At 42.6% G+C, this 14,163-nt stretch overlaps 1 protein-coding gene across 1 annotated transcript in view; it reads right to left on the bottom strand.

The window, feature by feature from the left end:
- Positions 1-512: 512 nt before the first annotated feature.
- Positions 513-14,163, bottom strand: part of EHD4 (EH domain containing 4) — a 42,545-nt gene continuing 28,894 nt past the window's right edge. Inside the window, exons 4-6 of the mRNA XM_044272001.1 lie at positions 12,708-13,120; positions 1,991-2,155; positions 513-1,453 (exon numbers count right to left, since the gene is read on the bottom strand). Of these exons, the coding sequence (XP_044127936.1) occupies positions 917-1,453; positions 1,991-2,155; positions 12,708-13,120 (1,115 nt within the window). The 3' untranslated portion in view covers positions 513-916. The remainder of the gene's footprint in view (positions 1,454-1,990; positions 2,156-12,707; positions 13,121-14,163) is intronic.

A 14,163-nucleotide genomic window follows, 5' to 3' on the forward strand; every position in this document is an offset into this window, starting at 1 on the left:
TAGCCCTGAACTCCCTAGGGGTTGTCATGCTAAGAGCAAGACATGTCGTAGAAGGGTGGGGGTGGGGGTGGGGGGCTACAATAGATCCAGTTTTAGTCATCTGAAACTCATACTGATATGCATCATCTTGAATTCATTAGTCTCTGCATAGCAATCCCAACTTTAAATTTCACTTACCGAGTCCACTGCACCCATTTTCCCATTATATTATAAAATAAAAATGACACTTTATTATGCAGAGTGGAACATGGGTTCTAGATGCCCTTTAGGGCCAATTATCATAAATGAAGTCACTTTAAAGCGGATCTGATGACATCATTGAGGAGATACATAGTTTTATATTATCCAATTTAGTATTTTCATGAAAAAACCTGTAGACATGCAGTCATGGCTCATAGTGTAACCCTGTGAGCCCTGCTTCCTGCACCTACATAAAAGGGAGGGTTTTATACAGGGAGAGCTGTCAATCACCGCATGGAGCCCCAGATAGGAGACCTGACAGATACACATTGACTTCTTCAGCCATAATCCATACCTTCTATGTTGGTCACTTACCACCTGTAAACCTGAATGCAATGCCAATGACTGAGCCTTTGCCCATTATGCCAATCATGGAGGATTCTGGTGCATGTTGGCGACATTCATATTGCATTTACAACATATAGGAAATAGGAGAACTGAACAAAGATAAAGGAATTTTAAGTATGTAAATTTAGTATTAGTACAGTATATTTATTTCTATGGACATATGGTCTAGATAGAAGTAAAAAAAAAAAATCTGCACATTTTAAAATGTCGAGACTATGTTTTAAAAGTGTGTTAAACCTAAATAGCCTGCAGTCTTTCTATGCATGGGTCCTCTGGATGTGACAAGATGCAGGATTATGTAGACCTCCTATCCTAGCGAAGAGGCTCTTCATTCAGAGTTCTGGACAGGCTTCCTCTGAGATGGCGGCACGAGGTGAGGAGGTAGCTCACTGGGCAACTCGAAGCCTTCCAGCTTAATCTTAATGAGATGCTTTGCCAAAGCAAATTCTTCTTCATCTAGCATGCCATCCATATCATAATCTGCTAGTTTCCAGATTTTCCCTAAAACGCTATTTGGCAGCTTCGAGTTCACCATCTCTTTCTTGGCGTTGACTCCAGAAATCTTGCCGTTGATCGGAGACAATGTATAAAACAGCTCATCGTAAAGCGGTTTATCCTTGGCGACCACCCATTCTTCTTCGCCGGCGCCTTCTCCTGCTCCTTCTCCGTAACCTTGGCCAAAGGGACCTTCCATGGTGCCTTCAAATGCTCCACCGTGGACCATTTGTGTTGGCATGCTGTTTTCCTCCTCTCGAATCAGACTCATAAGAGGAGAGATTTTATTGGCCAACATATTGTCTACACCGTCTATTAGTTTAGGCTTCAGAACATGGAATTTAGAAAAGTCGTACATCTCCAGTTGTTGCTGAGGATTAAAAAAAATATATTCAAATCGGATTATAAATTTACAATACACTAATCTAATTTACTCTTGGATGCCCAGAATACAAATGGTACACCCGTGACGTACAAAAGCACTGAAGTCAATGAGCAACAGCATACTACAGCAGGTATCGGTGTCAGGGGCAAGAAGGCAGTAGAGTATAAAGCAGTGTTCACATGGCATCATTTTCAGGATGAAAATCTATGGAGAGGATATTAGCCTCTGAAACTCTGCTTTTTTGGTGCATTTCATTTTTTCAGCAGCATTTTCAACTACATGCCTAGGTGTGTTATGCACTAAAATGCGCTGCAGATTTTCTCTTAGGGTGAATTTGTTGCAGAAACTTCTGTGATTGTCTCCTTCATCTGAATGGAGCCTGCAGAAATATATGTTCTTGCTACAGAACAGGCCTCATTCAGGTGAACGGTAAAGATTTTAAACAGATAAAGATTTTAAGACACAAATTTCTGCAACAAAATCTTCCACTTGCGAACTCGCCCTCGAGTCAGAAATCTGTACCTGCATTTTCTTGACCTCAGGAAAGTCCCCGGGTGAAATCTGATGTTCTCTCTGGATCTGCAAGAAGATTTCAGGCAACTTGCTTATTAGCTCCTTCTTCTTGGCCTCTTTTCCAAACATGGCAGGCATCTCTTTCTTTAGGTGACTTATTATGTAGGCATGTACCTGCAGGATGCAAAATGAATAATAAAATAAAAAATTATGGGATTAATAAGCATTACCATAAAAAAGTATATAAAAAATAAATAAATAAAAAGTCCATTACCTTCTACTATCTAAAAATCTGACCTACTTGCATTCTGTTCATGTAGCCACTAGATGGAGCACTGTCTCCAAGAAACATAAAAAAACTTACAGCACATGTTTAGTCCAACTCCACAAAAAACACATTTAGATAATTTATTTTATTTTCTCAATACGGGGGGAACTGGGTGTGAGAAGGTAATGGATGGACTGCACCCTTTAGGCCAGGATCACACGTGACTGAAAACGCATTGGAAAATTCTTGTATTGCATGTGTTTTTTGCTGCGGAAAAGCCAGACGATTTTACCCTCTCCATTGAGAAGGGTGAAATCCTAAATAAAAATCTGCTGTGGATTTGAAAAAAAAATATGCAATACGGCAGCTTTTCCGGGAAGTTTTTTTTTTTGTTGTTTTTACGCAGCATGTCGATGAGAATACTGAAATTCTCATCCACTTTGCTGGTACTGTACAACACCGTGGATCTGCCGCATGAAAATCCACAACGGCAAATCAGCAGTTCATCAGTCACGTGTGACCCCAGCCTTAAGGTCCTTTTGCAAGGGCAGTTTTATGCAGTTTTTGAAGCCAATGCCGGGAGTGCATTATAAAGGGAGGGGGACATATAAAGAAAATATTGTACTTCTCATTGCTATAAAGTCAATCAATTCTCAGTTTTGGCTTAAAATCTGCTGGAGAAAAAGTGCCCTGAGTAAGGTCAACGTTCCAAGGTAACAAGAGCCAGACTCCTGCTCAGGGCGGGTCTGTATAGGACGTATTCATTTACAAGAAGGATATGTACCATGAGTCTACGTCCTGCATAACAAGTCTACAAGAGCCGCTGTGTCATGCACACAGTGAAAGGATTACACCAATCTGACAAAGGCTAAGAAAGTGGTTCACACACTACAATTAACATTTACCAATTATTAATACTGCACAATATATGGTAAATTTAACATTTAGGTGAAAATCCTACTTGCATACAAAATTCCTTAAGAGAGGTATTCCTGTATCGGCAAATAAAACATTATTCTTTGTATGGCGACATTTACACAATTTGCCTATATACCTTCTGAATCAATTGCCTTACGGTTATAACCCCTTAAAAAGCATCTGTCAGCATGAGCAGCCCTGTTAAACCAGACACCTGGTAGGGTTGATCATGCCGATTAAAATGATACCTTTGTGATGTATGTAGGTAGAATCATTGCAGGAATATCTACATTTTTAGTAATATGCAAATGAGCTGGTTCGAGCACCTGAGGGGGCGGCCGCAGCCCTTGGAGCACCGTTTTTGTAACAACCCCCTGCTCTGGTCACTCCCCCTCCCTTGAATGTCTATATAAATTACTGGTTGAGCATGCATACGTATGGAAGAATTGGTAGAGGTAGCTATCGGACATTTGGACGTCAGCTATCATTTGTATGTCCAGCTTTAGTCTAAAGGAGAGGAGATAACTGAATTCAGTGGGGCAACAGGAGCTTCCCCATTGTACTCTGTAGGCCAGGTGATTGATTATGTTTTACCTTATATTTAATCACACTTAGTAAATATTTGTATCACTTAGCCTGTTTAATCCTATTTATTCTCAAATCTGGATGGCAATTAATGTTAAAATAATAACCTATAATAGTTTTATTCTGAAGCTAGAGATTGTACTACATTTCTGCTGCATACAGATGGCGGTGACACTTCTTGTTCTAACAGTTGGATGTCCATTGTGGATCTGTGGCCTAGGTTGCCATCCAGTAAAACTGTAATATGACTGTGGAAGCAATTCTGTAGCAGTGTGTGGAAATCTCCATTCATTGGTACGAGTCGTCCCTGTGTCTGATATAAAATGTACCAGTAATTCATCATCTCACCATTGACTATGCCAATCTAAATCTTAAAAACAAAAAAATGTGAATTAAATAAAAACTTAACATTGTCATGTAAAGTGCTTTTGTTTCGACCCAGACTTGCATTTCCTTGTTTCTCCTTCCAGCCAAAAATGAACAATGGGGATCATAGTGGAACGTTCCTTCTCAGGTCCCACCAGGATATAAGCAGCGCACGCTGTACTCCTGCACTAGAGCGTCAGAGATCCATTAACGACATTGCTTAAAGGGGCCTTCCAGTAAAAAATATTTTTTACCAAGGACTGTGACTTTAGAGGTAACAGGTCGCCTGTGGCCACGTCACCACTGAAGTCGGTCATTGGTGGGAGCAGGTGCATGTGACCATGCCCATGGCATCCATTTATTTTTTATTTTTTGGACCGCAAACACACACGTTGTGGACCGCAAACACTATGCCGATAAATTAAAGAGGTTGTCCGGCCCAGGAGCCAACAACCCCAATGTGCTAAACCTGTGCCCACTACTGGTCCTTGCAAGATCATGAAGTGGCTCGGACCTGTGACCGCCGCTGTGGCCAATCACAAGGTCAATGGTCACATCTGCTTCAGCGCTTCACTGCTATGACGTGCCAGTCAAGCTGTAGATGATGGGCCGCAGCAGTCACCAATGACCAATTCCCTTCCTCGTCCCACAGGGACCACAGATTGGTGAGTGTCAAGGCAGAATGGGGGTCAAAGGACCTACACCTACCTATGGATGTCAAAAATGTCTATGAAGGTAATCATTTGGAAGGACCCTTTCATAACTGGCTTACAAATAGTTTTAGGAGGAGCAGACAGGAAAATTAAAAACGGATTTCTACCATGACAGAATGAAGTATGAAGTGTAAATACAAAAAATAATTAAATTTTTCAAAAACAAATATTCTAAAACGTTATTTATGGCGACACTGCAGTCCCTTTTACTAAAATGAAAGCACAAATAATTACTGTAAATCAAGATCATTTTTTAGTACTTTGGGGTAGTGACATCTTGTTGTAGTACTTTAGGGGGTTTACGTTGTTCCTGGTAGTCCGGATTTTGCACGTTTATTAGCACTACAGTCTGGTATCTCACACCAGTGTGCTATTGTAATTAAATCCATACATCCCATAGGCCTCATGCACGTGACCGTATTCTGCATCAGTGTCCAATCCACAGTTTTTGGTGGATCACACACAAAAAAAAAAAAAACAGAAAAAAAAACCCAACAAATTGTGTATTTTTGTCACTGATTCTGTTGCTGAAATTCTGCTGATTTGATGCAGATTTCACTCTTCGAATTGAAAAGAGTGAAATCCACAATGAATGATTATAATATAAAAAAAATTGACCTGCTGCATATTAAAAATCTGCACCACAGGTCAGTTTCTGCTGCGGGGTTTTTTCTGCCACATGTGGATGAGAATTGTTAAAAACTCATATTGCTGGTACTGTACAACGCTGCAGAAAATCCTCGATGGCAAATCCACAGCATTAGGCCTTTAGCACACGAACGCGTGCACCCCTCGGTCATGCTGCGGCCCGCAAAATGTATGAACACCGTCCTTGGGGCAGCCGCAGTGGATCGCAGACCCATTCACTTTAATGGGTCCACAATCCGGCCGTTCCGCAAAAGGATAGGACATGTTCTATCTTTTTGCGGAACGGAAGTACAGGACAAAAGCCCACGGAAGCACTCCGTAGGGTTCCGTTCCGTGCTTCCGTTATGCATCTCCGGATTTGCGGACCCATTCAATTGATGCGAAATGCCCACGGAACGGCGTCCCTGTATTGTGGATCCGCAAATGCGCTCCGCAATACGGCAACAGGGCGCACACATTCGTGTGCAAGGGGCCTTACCATCACGTATTGACATGGCCTAAAGGGGTTTTCCAAGTTAATTTTAAATAGGCTGGAGGGATGTTGTAAAAATATTAATAAAAAAAATAAAAAATAAACTAACCCCTTCCCATCACCCTCAGATCCAGTGCTGCCACTCAGTCCACTCTCCTGAGCTGCAGCGGTGATGCCCTGTATACTGCTGCAGCCAATCACTGGCTTCAGCAATGTAGTATACAAGATGTCACCAATGCACAAAAAAAATAATAATACGGCACTGGATAGAAGAGGGTTGCAAAGGGGAGTTGAAGGTTTTGTTGTTTTTTTTAAAAAAAAAAAATGTTTCTGCACTTGGCCCATTAAAAAAAATTGAATAACTTGGAAAACCCCTTTAAATGAAATCTAAAAGCCTTTACACAGGCCATATAGCTGACTGCATGTAGCCCCCTTTGATAAACAGATGCAGAATGTTTATGGCTTATCCATCCAATTCATCTGTCCAGCAGATGGCACCAAAGTCAGCAGCGAGTACACTAACTTTCAGAAGTATAATTATTCCAACTAACGTCTCTGGTGTATATATATAGTGGTTTCACATCCTCAAAACGGTATCCAGATTTAAAAAATAAATAAATAGGAAAGCTACTGCGAAACACGTGTGGGGTGTCCCGTGTGCCGCCCGCTTGGTCTGTACTTATAATATGTGCTTGTTATAGAGGAATTTTTTGGGGCCAACTATTTGGACCTTGATCTCTATTTATAAGTGTTTGGGCATTAACCTGTGGGCATAGTCCTGCTATTATCTACTCTGTTCACACTTTATTTGCACTTTAGACACCTTTGAGAACGGCATTATTTATGTGGTTGATGTGTCTCCCGGTTATTATATTATATTTAATCAAGATGAATCCAGATATTTTATTAGCAGTGTGCTAATCAGTTTTTTCGGTGAATACAGGTGTAAAACTTCAATTTACGTCAACGGGATAAACTGGTGTACACCTGCACGGACTACTAGTAGGAAACTGTGTACTCGCATCTACGGCAGCAGATCTGGCAGGCTGTCCCGGCACAGAGCAGCCTGCTGCATGTCACCAGATTCGATATTACAGTTCAATGGGGATCTGGCAATGAGATCCAGCGGTGATCCAGACGCTTTCCAGCATAAATGCCGGGTTTCGGCTGGACAAAAACCACTGCAGGCAACAGTTTTTATTCCGGCTGACAGACAGCACTTGTGACGGATCAGTATGCCACAGATGTCAGTACACATCCGACACAGCACCGTGTGAATAGAGCCTTACTGTACCGCTTCATACTTCATTTTTCTCATATTTTTATCGTTTTCAGTATCAGATAAGGAGCTCCTAGAACCATTACTGTCACCAGTGGGCAATAACTAGTTAAACCTAAGAATGTTCCTTTGCGAATGTAACGTGTTCCTATAAAATAACAAGAGGAGATGTGAAAGGCATCCTTGATAGGGGCACATATTTCACCGCATTCCTTGCATAGTGTTTCTCCAGCACCATGGAGACATGGAAACAGCGGCCCTCATAATCACCAGCACTTACCTTATCTCCACTTTAGAGGCCACCTTAGAGTGAGCGGTGAGTAACCCACCTAATGAATCTGGGCCTGTTCTATTCAGATGCGTGGCGTTCACAAGAAGTTATTCACATGTACATTAGCAGACGCATAGCACTACGGAAACTTGGAGACCCATCACGTCTATTCTGGTAACCTCTTATACGGTAGAGTTTATAAGAATCCGATTTATTTTGAAAAGAAGTTAAGGTTGGTGATTGGTATGGTAATAAACATCCTATAGACAGGCGGCACGCTTTAGGTAGCTTCTAGCTTGTTGGTTAAGGGACCATTCACACATCCGTTGTTCTGGGTCTGCACAAATGTATTTCAATGGGGCCACAAAAGAGGCGGACAGCGAACTGTGTGCTGTCCGCATCCGTAGTTCCATTCCGTGGCCCCGCAAAAAAAAAAAAAAAAAAAAAAAAAGATAGAGCATGTCCTATTCTTGTCTAGACAAGAATAGGCATTGCTATCATAGGGCCGGCCATGTGCACTCCGCAAAATACGGAACGCACACGACCGTTTTACGTGTTTTGTGGATCCACAATCTGAGGACCGCAAAACGCTTACGGACGTGTGAATGGACCCTAAATGGGGGTTTTCCCCAAGATCTAGGACACTGATGGACGACCATTAGGATAGATCATCATTGTGTTGCGTTAGCGTGGGGCTTAAATATCCAAAAATACCATCAACCAACTGAAAGAAGCCAAGGACCCTTCACGGCAGTATCCAGAAAAGTGCCACTCTGCAGCAGAGCCCCATTGACATAAATGTAGCAGACATATAGTACCAGACTGGGGCGCAGCTATAGCAGAAGCTGGTAAAGAAGCTGATACGGGGCCCAAACTTAGAAGGGGCCCATGCACGAGGAGGACTAAAAATAAAAATATATATATATATATATATATATATATATATATATATATATATATATATATATATATATTGTTGCAACAGTATTATACAATGACATTATATACTGTGAGTATATACATATAGGAAACAGACGGAGCGGCTGCCACACCTGGATCTTTACTAGCTGCACAAGTAGGGGGTTTCACGGAAGGAGGAGTTGCGAAGAAGTTGCTGGGGGGGGGGGGGGGGGGGACCGTTCAAAAATTTACTGTGGTGCCAAATCAGTTTTGGTACCAGAGAGTTGCACAGCCAGGGCGGTATTTTGTTTTAGACAATCATTGAAGGTACCAGGGAGTTGGATGCCGTGCACTACGGCTAGAGCTCACCAAACTTGACTAGTGGGGTGACAGGAGGAGCAGGGTCACCAGGGACCAGTCACATGAGTGCGCCGCAGCTCCTTACCTCTCCAGTGCGCCCCGCTCTCCTTACAACAGCCACCCCAGGAGCCGGCCCCTCCTCCTCCCAGCTCCCGCCGGCTTCCCCTGCTGCAGGACCTGTATAGCTCCGGCGCGCGCCTATACCAACCAATAACAAAGCTCCTCGCTGTAAGGAGCTTTGTTATTGGTTATTTCAGGCACAGGCAGCATCGCGAATGTGGGGGAAAAGTCTAAGGCCTCTTTCACACGACCGTTTACGGGCCTTTTTTGCATTCCGTATACGGAACCATTCATTTCAATGGTTCTGCAAAAAAAACCAAAAAAAAACAAAAAAAAAATGAATGTACTCCGTATGCATTCCGTTTCCATATTTCTGTTTTTCCGTTCCGTTGAAAGATAGAACATGTCCTATTGCCCGCAAATCACGTTCCGTGGCTCCATTCAAGTCAATGGGTCCGCAAAATAATCGGAAAACATACGGAAATGCATCCGTATGTCTTCCGTATACATTCCGTTTTTGTGGAGCCATCTATTGAAAATTTTATGCCCAGCCCAATTTTTTTTCTATGTAATTACTGTATATGCCATACAGAAAAACGGAACAGAAACGGAAACAAAAAAAAAAACTTAACAGATCCGTGAAAAACGGACCGCAAAACACTGAAAAAGCCATACGGTCGTGTGAAAGAGGTCTAAGGCGTATTGGTACGCCTTAAGACTTTTTCCAGGGAGTAAAATGGCCTGAACAAGCGTTTATGACGCTTGTACAGGTGTTATTGTGACCTCAGCTGGATTTACGGGGATGCTGAGAATCGGGTCCGCACCGACCTGATATTTATGACCTATCCTGAAGATAGTTCATCAATATCGAAAACTGGACAAGACCCTTCACAAAATATATTCTGCAGTTTTCAAACCAGCACCAGGATCTGAATACTTTTGTAATTGCATGTACTTAAAAATTTTGAATAGCCACGAGTTATTCAATCTGTATAGCGCCACCTGCAGTTTGTTCTTATTTCTCTGTCCACCTCCGTGAGATGGACGCACATGCTCAGTATCAACAGTCAACTGCTTAGGGAGAGAGCTCCAGCAGAAAGGACACGCCCCCTGAGCTGCAGCAGAAAGGACACACCCCCTGAGTTGCCAGTTTTATATAAATCTAGTAGAGCAATGAATGGGGAGATCTCTGGACCCATGTGAGGTACAGGGCTGGTTCTAGCTTTGTTAGATAGGGATTATGATGTACTATACGATGTCTGACTTTTCTTTTTTACGTTCATCATGGAATAACCACTTTAAGGGCCTTCCTTGCAGATTCCATCAAAAATGCTGGACAAAACAGCGCTTGGCTATGATGGTAATCTGACACAATTTACAGCGGTAGCCTATCCTGACACTTTATATCAGCCCCAATGTGTTAACTGATCATAAATACCCTGATCTCATCTGTACGTTTGTGAAACATTGTAAAATCGGATTTATACAAAACCTAATAATCTAGAACCTTGAGAGTCCAAGTGAAGTACTTCATTGGGTTCTGGATTTACCGTTCTGTGAGGGTAGTATTTTTAGTTGACTGGGTACGGTTGGTAACAATATGTTCTAGTACACTCTCCACCACAGCCGGAAAAGATACCTTTGCACTTCCCTTGTGAATTATGCAACTCCATCACATGAGTATTTCTAGCTCCACATGGAAGTTTAAGGGCGTTCCCTCTCTCTTTCCTTCTCAGAGATTAATTAAGTACACAAGCCAGACAGGTTATCCAGGTTTTCAAAACCAGTCAAATGCCAAGCTTTACAACAGGAAAAGGATTGCCTTCCTTACTTAGAAAAGCCAAGACACACACATTGACCGGAGACCAGCCAAGGGTAGGAGTAACAGACCAAGACGTAAACCAAGACATAGTTGTAGGGTTAGGTCACCCCTCATTACACTCCTGGGAACTGATCTGTTTTTTAACCATGGTTTCCCGATTTTGGTTCGGGACCATGGCAAGGCCTCTTTCACACCAGCGTTATTTATTTCTGTTGTTCTGATCCGTTATAGGAGCAGAACAATGAAAATAAAAGCCAAACAGACTCGCTGACTTTAATGGGATCCGTTTGGTTTCCGTCCGGGAGTCCACATGCAGGACTCTTCTCCTTGCTGTTTTTGACGGAATCCGTGATGGAGGCCTCGAACGGAGCCTCTGATGCCGATGGGAACAAACTCTAATCGGAATCTCTGGTGAATGCTGTGGCCTCCTTCTAAGGGCTCATGCACACAACCGTATGTATTTTGCAGTCCGAAAAAAAAATAATTACGAATCCACAAAAAGTACGGATGACGTCCATGTGCATTCCATTTTTTGCGCAACGGAACAGAAGTGAATGGGGTTCGGTGGCAATACCAAGCACAGCCGCTTTACAATGTACGGTGCTGTGCTTGGAAAGATGCCAGGAGTGCGGTGGCTCCAGGACTCAGACTTATGCCGATCCCATAAAGATGACCTAACCTGAGGATAGGTCATCATCATCCATTACTCCACAGCGCAATATCTTAGAAGATGGATTGGATTATGATGAGATAGTTTTAGGTACAAAGGTCTGCAAGTGACCAGCAGTGTTCCCATGAAGATACTGTATGATGCATTAAAAACAAAGGGATAAGATTTACTACAATTGCAGGATTTCAAAAATATGTAAAATGCTAACAACTCCATCATGTTACTCACTAGTACATGCACGCAGTCCTAGATGAAGGTGCTCTGTAAAGATGAATAGGGGTTAGGGTATCGAACTTTCGATACCCAATCAATACTTTTAGCCTGGTATCGATACGATACCGGGACTTGTCTTTTTATCGATACTAGGCTGTGCTACTGCACAGCCCAGTATCAGAGAACATGGCCCTCAGCAGCACAGGGAAGAAGGAAGCAGTCTCTCCCGCCCCCTGTGCTGCTGCTGTCGCTGCTTTCAATGAGAGAGCAGAGTGGCGGAGGAGGGGAGGGGCTGTGGCCACTGCGCCACCAATGATAACTAACGTTTAATACATTACAAATGCAGGCGGCAGCAGAAAAACATTGCCACACCTGAGGGGTTAACTGCCGCTGATCGCAGCGCCCAGTCAGAGGTCGGGTGCCGGCAACGTGTTTCTGCCGCCTCCTGCATTTGTATTTTAAACGATAATCATCATTGGTGGCGCAGTGCGCCCTCCCCCACCCCCACCTCCCCTCCCCAGTATTAAAATCATTGGTGGCAGTGGCAGCTTCTGATCGGAGCCCCAGCAGTTTAATTGCGGGACTCAGATCAGATGGCATGGCAGCCAGGACACTACTGAAGCCCTGGCTGCCATGGTCAGCTCCCTGCTGCTGTGTGCACAGAGCACAGGGCAACAGGGACAGTGTAAAGTCCTAGTCACCCTGATAGAGCCCTATCAGAGTGAATAGACAAGGGATTGAAAGATCCCAGGTTCTAGCTCTTAATCGTTATTCGTTATTAAAATCGTTATTAAATAAACTGTAAAGAAAATAAAAAAAAAAAAACACACCAAAAAATATTAAAGTATAAATCACCCCGTTTCCCAATTTTACATATAAAATATATAAATAAATACATAATCGCCATGTCCGAAAAGTCCAAACTATTAAAAAATATCTCCTATGCGGTGATCGCCGTAAAAGAAAAGAAAGCTGCGCGATTCGCCTTTTTTTTGTCACCTTGTCCCCCCAAAAAATAGGATAGGACTGTTCGATTATGGGCCGGACGTTCCATAAAATGCGGAATGCACGTGGCTTTTGTCATTTTATTTTTTTCGCGTGGTATCAAGTATCGCAATACTTTTTTAAGGTATCGAAACAACCCTAATAGGGGTAAATTTATATATATACACTTATCTTACCTTTGCCAGGCGAGCTCTTTTAATGAGGTCATTCAGTTTGCGGAGTGCAGCGTTTCTTGGAAGGCCCCGAATGTCTCGGAATAGATCTTGAGCTTCCATTTCAAACAATTTACGGTTCTCGGTGTTCTGCAAAGGCTTAGCCCAGAATGAGCCTATGTAGACTCGCACCACCTCCGGAGTGTTAATCACCTTTCCCAAGGACCACATCAGGGCGCCATAGACTCTCATCAGCTGTTGGGTATCCACCTGGTCGGCTTTATTAAGCACCACTCTGATTTTGTCATCCTGACCTCGAAAAGCTTTGATTGCCTCTGAAAACTCATCGGAGATGTCCAGTTTGTGAGCATCAAAGAGGAGAATAATCCGGTCAACGCGTTCTGCAAACCACTGCAAGACCTGGCAGAAGTCATAACCTGTAAAAGAGAAAAAAAGAGCCCAAAATAACTAAAGTGGAAAAAGCAAACACACAACAAAAATGACCAACAAGAAGTAAAAGTTCAAGAAAAATTTCAAGCTGAAATTTTATCTGAAACTGGTAAAAAGTGAAAGTCTCAATCGCCTGTAACATAAGAATAGAGGCTTCACCAAACCAGTAGATGTAAGTTCTCCTTACTGGTTTCTTCACCCAAAAGGCTAAGCCTCTAACAAACTACAATTAACTTGCGTTGTTAATTTCCGGCATTGAGATCTGGAAGACGATCTCAATACCGAAAAAAAAACGTTTCAGTTTTGGTCCTCATGCATTCAGAATGGAAAGAGAACCGTTCAGGGTGCATCAGGAGGTCTTCCGTTCCGGCAGCATTCCTTTTTGTGCTGCAAGCTGCGGTTTTGTTGCCGGTCATAAAAACGGAGAAGAAGAAAAAACAAATCCGGCACTGAAAACAAATGTAAGTCAATGGTGACGGATCCAATTTTTTCTGTTTTGATTTTACACAACCGCATCCCAACGGAACGGATGCATCTTGATGTGCAAAATAAAAATGGATCCGTTTAATTCCGGTATTGAGATCCTCCTGGGGTAAAAATTCTGCGACTGCTTCACTCGTCTACACGGGTTTTGCAGAAATCCATGCACATGCTGAACAAATAATCCTATTCAGACTTATTGGACTTTCAGTTGCAAACATTTTTACATGAAATCTGCCATGTGTGAATATACCCCTAACGAACCCATCAATGAGTCTACACTGCTGGATGTACAACACTGAAGGATTTCCACAGAAGGGGGAAAATAATATAAAGGCAGGAACGTGATTCTGTTTCAGTCTAAAGTGAATTTTACCGTCACTGGAATTTTCTATACACATGAGGAAGCCCATGATGGAAGTGATGGAATACACTGGATGTACTAAAATCAGCTCCAACCAAGGAAATATGCCCCACATCACAATATTTACAAGTGTAATGGCCATAGAAGAATACAGGACAGAGTTGAGGTGTCTATAGCCCTGCAGAC

This window comes from Bufo gargarizans, chromosome 11, assembly GCF_014858855.1.
Source record: "Bufo gargarizans isolate SCDJY-AF-19 chromosome 11, ASM1485885v1, whole genome shotgun sequence".
NCBI classification, from domain to species: domain Eukaryota; kingdom Metazoa; phylum Chordata; class Amphibia; order Anura; family Bufonidae; genus Bufo; species Bufo gargarizans.